The sequence below is a fragment of the Anas acuta genome, chromosome 5, assembly GCF_963932015.1.
Source record: "Anas acuta chromosome 5, bAnaAcu1.1, whole genome shotgun sequence".
Classification (NCBI taxonomy): Eukaryota; Metazoa; Chordata; class Aves; order Anseriformes; family Anatidae; genus Anas; species Anas acuta.
Window position 1 is genome coordinate 37952479 of NC_088983.1, and position 16747 is coordinate 37969225.

The window sequence follows — 16747 nt, forward strand, 5'->3', positions numbered from 1 at the left end:
CGTTTAAAGAGTAAATGAAAACAGATTTTTGAATCACAGTTCAGTGTGGCAAATGAAAACGTCCCCCAAACTCTACCCTTGGAAATATGTTTAATAGGAATCTTTACCTTTTTTCTTTTAAGGGAAGAAGAAAATTTCTGTTGAAATATGAAGTTGTGTTGCGAACTTTTTGTGTTAGGGCTGCAGATGCATGAACTCTAGAACAGGTTCTCTTCCACACCATAAACCCTCCAACAAAACAGATGTTTGTAGCTTTAAACTGGGACATGCGCTACAAAACTGTTTCAGGGTTGTGTACTGTCACTGATGACCTGTACACTAAAATATGCACATTAACATAATGTTATGCATGCATATGCTATTTTTCTTCCTTGTAATGTCTTGTATTGTCAGATGTTATCAGTATCTTGTTGTTCAGGCTTTTGCAAGTGTCTTTAAAAACACCCTGATGTAGGCAAAGCTCTAGAAAGATGAAAACTGCTTTCTGGGGGAGCTTCCCATGCTTGTGTTCAGGGGTAAAGGCACAAACAAGCCACACTACAAGCAAAAAAACTGGGCACACAAGCCAGAGACTTTGCTTGGGATAGGAGGTAGAGAATATTCTTTTCTGAAGCAGAAAATTTCCTTTCTTGTTAATAGAGACCTTAATAAGCCAAAAAAGAGACCTTTCCAAAAGGAGTACGAGATTTGAAAAATGAGTTCGTGTCTTCTGTTCAGACAAGACTAGAAAATACAGAATAACACGAATGGAGGCCTTAAGGTCTTCCTCTTGAGACGCTTTTGTTAGTCACAGAAATATTTGTCCTGAATTTCCAGCTGAATCACTTCAGGATCCTACTTAACATATTGCAAAATGTAAGTCACTTAAATATGCAAGAAGCTGAATCTAAATTACATCAGAAAATGGGAACAGACATATGCAATATATTGCCTCTTCAGGAATTTCAAGGCTGGAGCAAGACAGGGATGGGAGATGAAATACCAAAATGAGAGCAGGAACGTTTGCCTTTTATGTAATACTCTTCTGGGTGATGACAGAATCCATTGGATTAAATATTTTCTTTATGCTTAAATTTCTTTTTGTATTGTTGCTAAGACACACAGAGTTGGCTTTGCACTGTTTTCTGATCTTAGGATTTATGAAACTACCTGAAAAAACAGAGGAGTGTGTTGAGAAAGTGAGGGGTAGAGAAGATTGCAGGGGAGAATATGAAAGTTTAAAAACAGACCTATAGTTTTCCTACGCTAATAGAGCTTTGCTAGTCACCAGAAGATTGTGGCTTGCAGGAGTAATTTAGAGTTGGAAAGCATATACTCTTCTTCGAAACATCCATTAAACACTTTCATATCCACTGGGGGGTGGCAACGGGATGATGACCCAACCAGATTTCCTAAGAGATGGATCTGTAACTTCATATATGTAAGTGGAGATTCAAAAACTGACGTGTATCTGAGTAAAAACACAAACTTGGTCTGGATGAAGTGTGTCTTTGGGGAAGTAGTTTACAAATGGAAGTTAACTTAAAAGGTTCCTTCAGGCTCACAGACACTGAAGAAGCCTCGTGAGCATCTTGTAGCAGCCTAGAGGCAGACTAATAAGCCAGAGGCAAGCTCATAGGTAAAAATACTCCCACTTGGTTTTGGTGCAATCTGACTGACAAACCTAAACAGGAAAATCCAGAGCTGCAAATTAATCAGCACACTGTGCCTTTAGAGACCATTTAAGTGACATCCCTCAAGAATTTGCAATTTCTTCTGCAGAAGAACTCCAAGCTTGCTACGTTTTCTTTATTTGCAAGATTAAAAACTAGGAAAAGGACAGTGTAAAGAGACATTGAAAAAATGCTTCTAATTGGACAAAGAAAACCAGATACTAGGAAAATCATGTTACTGCCATGCTGAAATTAAAGTGAGGTACCTTTGAGTAACTGGAAAATGCTTATATACTGGCTCACATGAGCTGGGTTTCAGAGCAGGTGAGTTTGGTTGACTGAGTGCATTTGCCTAGCCTCTGGATCTGGCTTTGCTGAATACACCGCACTCATGCCGTGGTGCATTCATACTAGCCAGCTTCAAGTTAAAAGAGGATGTCCACACAAGGTGCGGCCTCACTGCCCTGCACTACCCTCAGGCACCAGGCCATGGAGCATGGAGGTAACGTGAACCAGCAGCCACTCTCTCAGAGGTCTAGCCACATCCAGCCCTGTGTGAAAACTCATTCTGTTCTCAGCAACTTCGTATCTGATTAATTTTCCATAAATTACTTCTACTGATTATAAAGCTATTTATACAGGTATTGATCATCAGTATTCAAGTGAATAAAACTCAAAGAAAACAGCTAACTTGACTGAAACTGTATTCAAAGTATTTCAAACAGTTAAAATCTCACTGGAAAGACTGAAGTTAAAAACCTTAATTTTCTAAGAGCATACTTTATTAATTTCTAAAAAACATATCAGGTCTTATAAAAGAATTGTCATCTGTCAGACAAAATTAAATGTGATCTGACTAGCACAGCAGTCATCAGAACACAGGAATTAAGTATGAAGGTATCTGTTGCGCTCTTTGAAACAGAACGCTTGTTTTCCAGTACAGTTATATTTTCAGAGATGCCTCTTTACCAAGGCTCAACTTGGAGGAAAGTCACAATAGCAGAACTGTAATTCAATTTCTGAATGCTTGGAATAAAGAATACTGAATGCAAGAAGTTAAATTTTCATAATTGCTCTCTTTTCTATGTTTAAACCATAGCTTTTCTGTTGCATTATCTACCCATGCTAAAAAAACGAGTTCTTATCCCTAAAATACTTTTCTGGTTACTGTCTGGAAATGTGGAAAAACTGGATATAGCAATCAGTGACTATTATAACCATTTTATATTTAACATTCAGTAACCCAGACAAGCTTGCCAGGAACATATTTCAACAACAGCTATGATTATAGGTTTCACATATGTATCACAGAGATGCATACTGTACATACCTCTTGTGCTAGTTCTTGTGCATTGGAGATGAGAGGATATGGAGGGCTGGCTTTGTTCATATGCACCGTAACTGCATTGTGTATCTTAAATGCATTCTGAAAATCAGTATTTTGAACAAGCTGTAAAATGAGAGAGATATCCTCTTGGCTCTGAGGGTCTACCAAAATGTGCTGGATATGCTTAAGAGAAGTTAACAGTTCTTCCACTTCTAGGTAGGAAATAAAATAAAAATAAGTTACAAGTTAACAGGCTGATAACGTTGTAATGTTTGCATTAAGATTTTTACCAAAAATGGTATTCAGTATTTTAAATCAACAATGATGTATGTAAATTTTTTTATCTATTATTCACTCTGATGTTTGTTTGCAGAATATATCAGAATCAAAACAAGGACCTCAAGTCACTGTAACATATAAACAAGCTGATACATGATTTAAATTTTAATTCCATATTAAAAAAAATTCTGAAGTCACTGATATGTAAAAGATCCAATAACTGCAGTTCATGTATAACTAAATGTGAAAGACGGACTATTTTGCAATATGAAAACAACTGTTTTGCTAAACCAATCTTGATTCACTGTGTACTAAGAGTTATTTCAATAGACCGTCCCATGTGCGTATATGTAATTTATGTATTGCTTACTTATACAACGAGTGATTGATAAGTAAACTATACAATTTACAAGTATAACTTTATGCTTAATCTTACCAGCTTAAAATAAGAATGTATGAAAAATAAAAAGGGAGAAAAACCTATGACCAAAATCGTGGAAGTCTTTTGCACTAGAAGTCTGTATCTTTCACATCCTCCCGCAGACCAAAATATGGTGGGTATTGTGCGTATGAAAATAATGTATGCTCTCTCACACATCGTGTAAAAAAATCAAACTTTCTCAACAGCAAAGAAAAGCCCAAATTTTAAAACTGTCAGCTAATACTGAGGTGAACCTCCCTTACTGGTAACAAAACACCAGCTTAGAAATGGTTTTTGTTTTTACAATCTTCATTATTCATTCATTCTGAGCCAATTAAATAACATTAAAACAGGAATGTTATCAAGACACTAGCTAGGTTGCCTTTAAAAAAAAATCATGGTAGACTTGGATCACTAACATGAATACTCCACTAAGGCGTTTCCTTTACCTATTTTTAACCTCAGACTCATCAGTACACTGAACAGAAGACTCAAGATAAACTTTGAGTGCAAGTTTAAAATGGCTGATCAAGGGGCACATGAAATCTGTAAAACCTTGTAAAATACGTGTATCAACCAAGTGCAATGTTTGTAATTTCAGGCAAAGCATACCTAAATAAATGTTTTCAACTTAGAGTTTAAGTCAGTCTTCTGTACAATGAAAGGAAACAAACACTCCCAATAGAGTATTTTACTGTCCGCAGGACAATTAAAAAACACACCCCAAAACCATTCCACACATGTTAAAAATATCTTACCCACCAAAGGTCATAAGCTTCTTCCTATAACAACCAAGGAAACAAGGAAACAGAGCAGTACAAAAGCTGCACTGAAAGCTCAGATACAGGCTGGGCAGGATATTCCACAGGTGAAATCCAGTATAGCTCAGAACAGTAATTAAGAAGGCCAGCATCTCACTAGGGGACTGTATACAAAATATAGTGCCCATCACACAGGGAAAAGCCACTTGAAGACTAAAGAACACTTAGATGGCAAGAATATTTACTAAATAGGATGTGGTATGCTGGCACATTTCTTGCCTAGCTGAATACGTAGAACTACCAAAGCATCTCAGCAACCAGTTTATCTCAGACTGAGGAAGTGTATTATTTCCAAGCATTAAAAAAAAGTGTAGTGGAAAACAGATGTTATTGCACATAAAGCTCCTATTAATACCTAATCAGTTAAACACACATCACAATTCTGTTGTTACTGTTACTAGGTTCAAATAAGTGATGCATTAGAGAACCTAACTTACCTAACTCTGTAACACCCCTTATGCACATAAATGATTTTATTCAATTATTTGTGAATTCTCTACTTCCCTTATGTATGCATGTACTTAAATTCTCAGACATATATGCACACAAATTTGTTATGCACAATCACACAGATCTGTAATAACTCCATATAAGACATAAATAAATGTAGAATAATGGGTATCTACGGTATAACTGTAATAAGAAAATGCCCCTTCCTAGATACCTCTACATATTCTCCTCTTCAGCCCTTTGCTAGTGCCTTCTATCTCACCCTTTCTTACAGATCTACCAGAGTGCTCTCCTCCCCATCTAATTCCCCTCTTAATTGAATCTTCATCTGTGCTGGATGTAAAAGCCCTGTGTCAAATGATGATCCTTGAAGGAACAGCAAATACCCCTGCCCCTCATCAAGATACTTTAAAAAAAAAATCTTTAAAAAGAAAAGAATCACAAGAAATGGTTGCAATACATAAAATGAAATATTCCCACTAAGCTAGAAATCACTTCCTAAGTAATTTGTTGAGTTGTAAAAACATACACAAAAACGCATGAAAATCTGGCTTTACTCATGCCTAACTCTTTCTAGGTCCCTGTTTATGGATTCTAAATTATAGATTTCTTTTTGTAGTTTTGTTTTTGTTTTAAATAAACACCAGGTAACAAGACTCCATTCTCTAGACATTCCCTATTGAAAGAGTTGTCTAGAAAAAAACAAGTTCAGTAAATGACTAATATCTGCATTTACTCACAGACAAGTCAGGGTTCTTTTGCAGAACGAGTCCATTTTAAACTGCAGACCAATTAGCAATCCACTGTTGTTTTTTTTTTTTCTAAAGTCTTCTTTTACAAGAAACACTGCTGTCTTTTTTTCCAGTAGACTATGAAATGGCTGGAATGCGATGGAGCACTGTGCAATATACTTATTAATCAAAAGACTGCTAGAGAAAAAATACGCAACTGCAGGGGAGGACCCGTGGTTACTGCTTAACACAGTAGATTAGAAAAAGAGCAAAAGAAAATAGCTGTGCTTATCACTTCAAACAAAAATGAACAAACTTAGTGATATTAAGTTGGCTTAATTATATATTACCACCAATACCTTAAGTTCTGTATAGATCTCTTTAGAGTACCCGATGTGCTAGTGCGAGCTCTCTAACGTTCCATATACTACTTGAATCACAGGACTAAAAAAACTGTTTTATCCAAAATGATTTCTAGAAGTTTGTTTATATTTACAAGTAATCTTTGCCAAAAGCATTAAAAATAAGCAGGTATTCCCCTCAAAAAAAAAGTTTTCATTGTAGTTACAAAAGGTTTACTTACTTGAAGCATCAGTTACTCATTTAACTAAGTTAGCAGAATAAACAGTAGTGAACAAAATATTTTCTGCATCTAAGACAATTACACTGCTGTGAACAAGCCAGTTAAATACTTAAATGCACATGTTCTAGATGTTCAGAAATTTATTTCCACTAGGTCTGCTGTCTAAATCACATCTTGTTTTGATAACAAACATGCCCTTTGAAATTTTAATTAAGCGTCCCATTTTGTCTTTATAAACAATATCTTATTACATATATTTTTTTAAGATGAAAAGATTAAAGGATTGGCAAAGATATACCAAATTAGACATTAGCACTTATGAAACATTTTCAAAACTAAAACCACAGACAATTGAGTGAATGCTGTTATTTAAACCCCCTATATTTTGTGCACATGTTATGGATTAACAAAAAAGCTAAGCTAAAATCCATTTTTTTTTAAACATGAATCAATAACAGTAGTTTAACATATTTGTAATTCATTGGCACCTGACAATTTTTATTTAGGGTTCTGTTAACAAAGGTTAGAGATTTGTCAGGTGATGAATCAGGCTCACTTGGACAGCAAATGTGGAAATATGGAAGGAGTCAGAAGCAGTTTAGTTCAGAAATTCAGTAAAATCACACAAAGTACGAAAGGTTTTATTGTATGAAACAACATGTTTATTCATTGCTTATTCTGGTCTGTCCTTCATCAAACGTAAGGAAATTTGGTGGCAGTTGCAGTTTTCCCCGCCTTAAGATGATTGAGACATCCAAAGAACCCATTAGCATTCTAGAGTTTGTTTACATGCCCCCCAAATGGATCAGTTTTGAAAAGCCCCTTGCTGGAGAACATAACCTGATGGCAAAATGAAGAACAACCTAAAGTCTGAAGGACCCGAAGACTTGGAATCCAAGTAGGAAGAATTAGCTAAACCATGTTTTTAGTCACCTAGAAGAACATTAATATTCAATTAAATATTTTATCCATTACTGCATTCAATGCATTTTACCTACCTAGTGTCTTCACAGTATAATGAGGACTCTCCAAAACAATCCCTTCTTCTGTGTCAAATATTGGATTGTCTATTCCAGTTTTAGGAGGAATTTGTGCTAATTTCTTAAGCCTCATAGAAGCAGTGAGGTCCAGTTCTTGTTTCTTTCCCTCTTCTTCCCGTCTGCGCCTCATGTCCTCCTGCTGCTGACGGATTCGCTCAAGCTGAGCGCTCCGCCGCATGGGCATCATCCTGGAGCCCAAGTCCCCCGGGCAATCAACAGCCATTTCTCGGTGCTTCTGAGGTTCCTCAGGAGATGCAAGATCCACATTTTTTGTTTCACTGTCAGAATCTTCTGTGATGTGTCCATTCATATGAGAAGTTGTCATGATTATTCGTAATTATGCCTATTCTCTTCAAAGACAAATGCTATTAGGCCAGTTTTTGTTGTGATGCTGTGTAAAATCCATTATAACTTCAATAATATTTCCCTTCCATCACAAGGCAGTTGAAGAAGCATCCAGGATGAAAATCTAATGGAAGACATTCAAAGGAAGCTAGTGAGTAACTGTATTAATAACAAAATACCTAAGACAGTTTTTCAAGGCTCCAGACATGAGAACAACAGAACTTTCCCTCCACATTTACATAGTGCTTCTTCCCTTATAAGAACTACAGAACCCTCACAAATCTGATTCATTCATTTTAGTAATTTTCACGTGCAGATATTAGAAAGATCACTGTTAAAACCAATGCTAAAGTTCCTTATAAATCCGTGTCAAAGCATTGTATTTTTGGCATTTAACATACACAATTGCAAATTAGCAATTTCCGAAAGTTATCAATCAGTTTTAACTTATTCTCTCACTCCTAAAAATTCCAACACAAGCTATGCCTACGATCCTACAAACACTAAACACGAATAACTTCTTATAGACAACATGCTTACAATAAGTTCAATAAACACACAAAAATATTTGTGTGTATTGCTCAAAAACTGAGGTATTTTCATGTAAACACAGATTCCCAGGTTTCAGAGAAGACAGGTCTGGCACAGAGCTCTTGCAATAGATACTATCTGAAGAAGTCTGGAGCTGCACTTACACAATTCCAAGTAGCCATAAAGTCTTAGGATAAGTTCACGTGGGCAGCTATTCTTAATACTTCCTGTAGACATGCACTAAAGTGGAAAGTATTAAATACAAGAGTAGAAATCTTCACACGTGCAAACACACGTATATTTGACAGTATACAGTAATTTCCACAGGCAAGTAGTGACATTCCACTATACTCCAAATCCAGCCTTTCATCCTGATATGGTTTATCATTCCTGTTGATTCAGGCTAAAGAACCTAAGCCTTACAGTACATGCAGTCACTCAGCTCTTAAATACAACACATAGCTGTGTCTTACAGCACATTGCCTTTTTCTTTCTGCTTTCTCTGTCACAAAGACGTGGATATATCAACCTCAATATGTCAAATTAAAAGGTAATAAAATAAATAAATAGTTGTACAGAGTTACAACTAGCAATTGTGCTTGAGGTTTTAAATTCCTTTTTATCAGGTTTCCTTTGCTATCTATTATTTACTGAGTCAAAAGAAATCATAGAATCATTAAGGTTTGAAAAGACCACCAAGATTATCTGGTCCAACTACCCCCCTACCACCAGTATGGCCCACTAAACCTTGTCCCTAAGCACCATGTCCAACCTTTCCTTAAACATCTCTAGGAACAGTAAGTCCACCACCTCCCTGGGCAACCCTTTCCAATGCCTACCTAAATACTACAAAGCATCTCAAAGTTGTATTACAGAAAAGCACTGGAAGCACCAAGACAAGAAAAAAAAATCAGACCAAATGTTTGTGTCTGGAGGAGGACAGGAAGGCTGGTTATGTTGTAATTAAGTTGAAAATTAAATAGCAATAGTACAGCTTTGGAGGAGCAGCAACAGACACTCCTACACAAGTTTCTGCCAGCTTGCAATCCTAAGAATGTACAGTTTTCTATTTTCATTAGTAGTATACAGCCACATACAGCAACAGCAAAATTTTCTTCACTTGTTTCTTCCCTAATCACTACAACCAGTTATTACTAATATTTTCAAGTAAATCTAAAAGCATTTCTAGGTAGTGAAAAATCTTTTTTTGCCTTCTAAAGATGCTTAACTGCCCTGCACTGATACGCAAAATAAACAAAAATCAAGCAACCACCAAGAAAAGCCCATCAAAAGCTATACAGTATTGAGGCAAGCACTGCAAGTTTTGCACAGTCAACTAGCGCCTGTAAAACTTTCTCTAAGTACACAACTTAAATAGAACAGCTTTTTGAAAAATGGAGTCAAAGTTTGTATTCAGTAAGAGTTATATAAAGCACTGTGCCAAAATGGGATCTCTGAAATTTGGAGAGAAGAAGATAAGAATTTAGTAAAGCAACCCTCAGAATGCCCAATTTCTCTTTCAACAAAGGCAATGTCATGGTACACAATTGCCAATTTCCAAAAACAAAGTCTCAGTGGGTAAAATAAAATTGCAAAGAGCAGAGCTGTGTGTGGAAGATAATTCAAATTCTATTTCATGCACACAGTACTAGCTGCAACTTGGCTGAAGACTGAGCCCTTTGAAAGTTACATTCATCTATTTTCAACTCTGACAAGTTGACAAAAAACTTACATTCCTCAGTCCACACACGATGACTAACAGGTGTCAAAACAATATGAGGGAATGAATAATGCCCATTTACTCAGCACCAAGGAAGTCAAAACCTTATCTAAGGATATGCAAGAAGTAAAACGCAACTTTAAAAGATATCATCATAACACTTAGAGTGTAAGCTAAGTAACGTCACACTAAAGAATCTACACATCACAAAATAAAGTTACTGGCCAATACTTAAAAACTGATCAAAAATGTTGAAGGTGAGATTAGGTACATTCCCTCCATCAAATTTAAAATCATTAGCTACATAAAGAGTAGGTTTTGAGGTTAAATCAGAGAAAGGGCACAACCAAAACTTATGCATCTGTGTATATATGTATATATAGAATAAGAAATGTAAACCCCTTTTGCATAGCAATGAACACTGAAGACCAGAGAAACAGAAACAATGTAAGGTAAACAGTAATAGGCAAATACCAGTATTAGGCAAACATTAGTAATGTTGCTTACATTTTCAGCATAAACTCTATGCAAGATGCCAAGGGCATACAAATTCCTGAAAGAGTAACTGAGACATAAATGACTTGTAATAACTGCTACTCACTTTCAGTATATAAGATCTGAGTTAAGTCAGTTAAGAAAGAAAGAAGTTAGGGAAAGCTAGAGTTCCACTGCAGTCACACTAACACCCATATTCTGGAAATAGACATCAAATATTAGGAGTTTCAGGAGCACTTGGTAGAAAATAATTTTGATATCCTGAAAATCAGATGTCTCTTAAGCAAGCAATAAGCAGTACAGGCCAAGTAATCACACTGAGGTAATACAAAAGATATGAAACCTCACTTGTCAGGCAAACTAAGATTTAAGATTACCAAAATACGAAACTAACTCCCGCAAGCCCTACCCCCTAAAAATATCTAGTTGGTAAAAGCAGAGGGATGCTGCATGTCTGGAATGCTGGAATAACTTCCTTTAATCAAAGGAATTGTGATAACAGGCGACCCCCTCCAAATCTAAGTCCACTGTTCTTTCTGCTTTCTGAGGAGCGCTTCACATATCGCAGATCCTCAGCACCAACAACTCTGGAAAAATGCTACCACCCAATTGCAACAAATTAAATAAGCACAAGGAAAAAAACTTCAGAATAACCCTGAAGTTTCTCTCTACAGTGGTCCTAAGGAATTTAAAAGGTAAAACATGACACCGGTAAAATGTTCACTCATTCCTCAAATTAAGGCATGGTATAGTTGAGGTTAAAAACAAGACTCAGCTTGAGGCAGATACCAGGAACAGGAAAAAAAAAAAATTACTCTAACCAATAAGCATTGCATCAAGTTTTAAGATGAACAATTACAGAAACTTTCAATGCATCATCTCCCAAACATCATCTGTTTCCTTAACGGTATTTCATGATTAAGTCTTGTAACCCAATTACATAAAGGAAAACAGCACAAATCATTTTGTAAAGCATAAAATTACCTAGCTGACAAGCATTAAAAATTGGAGTTCATAGTAGAAAATACTTTGCAGAGCTCATATGAAGCTTAACAGTATCTGAAATGCCTGATACAAACTGAAGCAGCTTGATGTCTTTCAAAAGCAAGTAAAAGTTGCAAACCCTAGGAAAGCTCGATACTGTTTTTCTTAATTTTCAAAAATTCTGTGACATGAAAAAAACTCTTACACTAATTTTGCAATATATTCAAGACTGACTTCTGCTATGATTATTTTCTTAAGTCTACATTTTTACATCATTTCCACTAAATAGATGTTATACCGTAGTCTTGGTATTGGAAGAAAACGTTTCCTTCAATATCCAGCTGACTCTTACTTCTAATCATTTCAGTCCCGGGTTCATTAGAAAACCTGTCAAGCAGAGTAACTCAGCTCAATGTGTGTATTTCAAAGGGCTACCAGACATGCCGAAAGGTTTTAACATTCCATGCTCACTTCAATGTGCAAGGTATGTGGATCAACAGCAAAAAGGGCTAAGCCCTCAAAAGGAAAGCAATTTTCATTGTTACTGTTCAGTTACATTTGTACAAGAGGAATCAGACTGTCAGCTCACAACACGAAAGCTCAAAGAAAACGGTGAAATTGAAGTTTCAGACGCTTAGATTCAGTTTTATAAGCAGCATATACAAGTTGCTTGCCATATAAACAAGTGGAATCATGAGCACATTACTGTAGTATTTTGGTATCACATGCAAGATTTGTAATTATTACCATTAATCAAAGAAGCCCTCTCCAGTGCCAAACGCCCGCAAGAGCGGCCGGTCAGCAGCACAGGGCCGTGATGTTTGCCCCCCGGGCCAGGGCTCTCCACAGCAGCAGCTGCAGCTCCTCATGCACACCACCAGCTCGGCATTCCTCTGCCATTCTCTGGAGCAGGACTGCTCGTTCCCATGGTGAGAGCTTTGTCTGCTCCCACCCAGCTCCTGTGAAGAGCTGCAGGACTCGCATCCTCCGTGAGCTGTGCGGTGCCGCTCCGCACTGCGCTCGGCCTCTGCTCCTGCCATTTTGAGGCGGGGGCAGCTGCTCGCCCAGCTCTGCCTGGAATCGAGAGGATTACTCAAATCCAGAGGTGAAAAAGCACTTTTTGTGAGTCGCGTCAAGCTTGGTCAGCAGATGGCTAAAACCTCTCAGCACACAGCAGTACCGACACCAGTAAAACCTCTGAAGTACAGCACTTCAGCTGCCTGTGCTGCTCCTGTCGGCCATCAGAAAATGCTCACAGCCTGAGCGACTCAGGTGAGTGAAATCAAGTGAAGACAGATCAAGATGCACCACACAGATTAATTTTAATAATATATTTTAGCTCTGTTAGGTCTAAAGAAATCAAAGCCCCTCAGAATAAGCATGATCTAAATTTTAAGAAATCAAACAGGTCAATTTTCATAAAAGAAACACTACAGAATTCATATGAATTATGAAGATATGAAGTGAAGATACGAAGAGGGAGAACACAAATCCTATTTAAATTCATACTGATGTCTCAGTGAAAAACACATGATGCATGCTCTATTAACAACAATCGTCCTCGATTAGAATCTCAATAGCGAGACACTTTAATCTATTAGAAGTGATAGCACAGGTCAAGCAAAACCACCACACAAAAGGCTTTAGTCTTAACAAATTGGACTTTCTACTGTGGTATAAATGCTTTGGTCTCAGTTACAAAAAATTAAAGTGCTTCCAAAGTTGACCGAAATTAAAAACAATCGTTGATAACACTAACCAACACCTTACTTGTCGCATGATTCCCTTTGATTGAAATATACACTAGCATTTGCAATGCACATAAGCATTGTTTAATTTCTGCTTTTTAGACCAAATGAAAAATAGACATTTGGAGGAATAATGTTTCAGTTGGGATGTACACTAATATAGATGTATTAGGGGAGGGCATGACAGCAGAAAGAAATCGGAGTAGGCTTCAGAAATCTTATGTCCAGAATTCACTAGACACGGACCTCTGTCACGGTCATTTAAAGGTACTTGTAAATTCAGAAATATCCTATTTGATCTTCGCTTATTTCTTGCTATCCTGTGTCATTAATAAAGCTCTTACATAATTTAACACTTTTTGCTCACTTACCAGCAGCTACACTTAGTGCTTACAAGACCTAAACAGTCCTTCAGCTGAAGAGTACAGCAGAGGGCAGTCTCTGCGCCAATTAACAAATGTGAAAAAAGAAACAGTGTTTCAAAAAGTAGCCCTCAGAAACAATCCAAGTTGCAGCTTATTAAATAGTCTGACATCCACTTACCCCCAAAACAGTACATAGATTTACTACTCCAGCATCCTGCTACAGCTTAGATTAATAAACTACAACTATGCACATATTTGAATACTCTAATCAAGTCTTTTACACCATCTGTCTACCCCACTCTGCAATGAACATTTATTTTATATAAGGATGAAAGCGGACAACACTCATGTCTATGGGCTGCAATGAAAAGAAGATAAACAGTGAAAGAAAAATGATTTATCTTACATGAGCATTCACTCCAAATGTTTAAGAAACTAAAAGCATAACAAATGAAGGGTGAAGAAATTCCTAGAATTCCAAGGGATGTTAACAGATCTCACAGGACAGCCAGAAGCATGATAACAAGACAGTCATTTCTTATCACCTATTCACAGACAGTTAAGACTTCAGACTTCATTGTCTTAAAAGTAAACATGCCTGTCCTTGTCTTAAACTGTGGTTATATTCTCTGTGAATTAAAAATTCTGCTGCTATTTTTAATCTCTAAAAAGATTTCCCCACCCCACCCCCCATCCCCTTTAAAGTGTATGTACCTTTTTTGTCTCAGACTCAGGTCCTGGTCTCACTTTAAACCCCACGTTTTTTAAGCATTTTATTTTTAATGTCAATGCTCGTCACTGCTTCACTACGTAAAACAGCATTCATAGTAAATGCTCATGAGTACTAATATGCAAATAGTACTTTCACTTCAGAGATGAAATGGAACCCAAACTATACTAATTCCAAATTAAATTCAAGACAACGTTCCATGATTTTACTTCTCATCCAACATATAAATTAATACAAAATGGCATTATTTTAATTATCCACAGCAAGCTGCTCTAAAGCTATTACTTACCATACTCTAGAGAAGGAAAAAATTCTTCCTTACTTCTGTTTTATTATTCTAACACCTGGTGAATCTGACAAACATGTTTAGAAACATCATATAGAGAAAAGGTAAGACAGACATTCCTCACATGTTTTCATCCCCAAATTCTAAAATGTTAGCTAATTCAAGTCGTCAAAATGGCTAGATATAGGGACCAAGACTGTCTTTCAACTTCATGTTATCAAGCTTTGCAAGATCTCCCCACGTTATGCAAAGACATGTGCTAGCCTTCCTTCTTGAGCTCTCTTCATCACCCACCCCCACCCCCAATATCGGGTGAATGGGTGAGAGCAAAGTGATTTCTTTTTTTTTCCCTGTTGAATTACTATCCTTAATGTTTTAACCTGGTTAGCTCCATCACTATGTTATTTGTAGTTATCAGGGGCTGGGAATAAAGACCTTCTGATATTTTTTTCTGTCCACAAAAACAAGTTGAAACTTTTAAATATTGAAATTCTGAAATACAGAAGGCACAAAAACTACAGTTGATGATCTTTGCACTTTATGGACCTCACAGTTACTTATTCACCACACCCTTAGAACATACCAGATCTCATTTGAGCTCTTCTCTAGTTATTTATAGGAAAAGTCATATAAGCTATTTTAGACGCTCAGCTCTCTGATGGCACAAGTTTTTAATTCCCAAATTCATCTGAGATTATGGTGACAGTTACGCTGAGCAAGTCTCAAACAATTTGCTGCATCAATTTCGGAAGTTTTCTTCTGAAGGATTTTCACTTCATGACCACAGTCCCCTAAGGTCTTCTCTAATTAACATCATCTGTACTTGCTTTTCCTGGAGGACACTGTAAGCATACCAGCCGCGCAGTGGATGTCAGCTTTACTATGACAAAATTTCAGTATTATTATTATGCTGAGATGAACAGTTAGACAAAAAGCCCTTGCAGAAAAGAAAAAGAAACCATGCCCTAACAGGATAAATGCCTTGGGTAGCTATGGCAAATATATCCCCAAAGAAATACGTGGTCACAATTGCAGTTTGCACATAGGGATTACGTTCATGTGAATTTGTATCCATGAAATCTGCTGGAATGTTTTTCCCTCCTGAGAAGACAAGTAGCAAAGTCACAACTCAGAATTTTACAAATGGAAACAACCATTCAGAAGTTGCAAAGTTTTGTTGTTTCTTTGCCCTATGTCAGTCATGGTACTGAACATTTACAGACTAATTCATGTAATTTCTTTAAAGAAATTACAGAAAATGTTTGTGCACAGCTTTAACTCCCCGACTGCTAGCACAGAACAAACCTGTGTTTTCAAGCATGCCCTAATTTTGGAAACACAGATCTCATAGTTAATGAATTTATGACAAGTACCATGAAAAGAAAAACTGACTGTCAGTGTGGCTCCTTGGCCTGTTAAGCTGAGTTTGCTGCTGCCAAAGACTGCTGTCTCATAATCCTTTCTCTTGATTGCTTCCTTACCCTCACCTCTTTTGGGTTGTACAGCCAATGCCCTTTGAGAGCTTTGAAGCTTGTCAAACTCCTCTGCAAGTCACCTTATTTCACCAATACTGAAGAACCTTACAAGGTATTTTTTTCTGTTTAGTTTTTGGTTGAAGTGTCATACTGAAACTGCTCACAGCGATCTGAAAGGGGACAGCAAAGTAGCAAGAACAAGCGACTGACACTAGGGAGGTGAGGCTATGGACCAGCACAAACACCCGCCTTTGGAACCAGGGAGCCAAGTCTAATGAACCTCATCCCACAGACTTATGTGCTGTGAATTCATCCACATCCCCCCCAGATCTCATCAACAGCTGATTTTGGAAGTGTTACTCATTCTACTAAAGAAACAAAATGACAAAAAACACCCCCAAAAGACCACACACGTCCAACCATTGGCATTTCTTTCTGATGTAAAAAGAATGGTGAAAGAATGTTAGTCTCTCTTAAATGGCATAACCTGAGACAAATTTCCAAACATAGTGGGTGTAAAGGACTGAAAAGCACGCATTTATCTTGAAGCTTGTTTACTCCCAAACAAAAATGGTAAATTAAACACCCATGTCTTGAAAGGATTGTTAAAGAAGGTCTTAAAAGTGAGTATCTCTGTACATTCATAGGTCATAAGGAAGACTCGTAGAAAAACACTTTACAAGAAGCATGAGATTTCACTACAAGGTGTGAAAATGAGATCCTTTGTAAATAACCTACATTGCTATTCCAATTTTCATTATTCC

The 16747-nt window shown here is 37.0% G+C and overlaps 1 protein-coding gene across 2 annotated transcripts in view; it reads right to left on the reverse strand.

The window, feature by feature from the left end:
• The window catches only part of PALS1 (protein associated with LIN7 1, MAGUK p55 family member), a 49510-nt gene that overhangs the window by 17624 nt on the left and 15139 nt on the right, over positions 1-16747 (reverse strand). For both annotated transcript variants that reach the window (XM_068684213.1, XM_068684214.1), the window contains exons 2-3: positions 7263-7773; positions 2983-3191 (exon numbers count right to left, since the gene is read on the reverse strand). In XM_068684213.1, the coding sequence (XP_068540314.1) occupies positions 2983-3191; positions 7263-7629 (576 nt within the window). In that variant the 5' untranslated portion in view covers positions 7630-7773. The remainder of the gene's footprint in view (positions 1-2982; positions 3192-7262; positions 7774-16747) is intronic.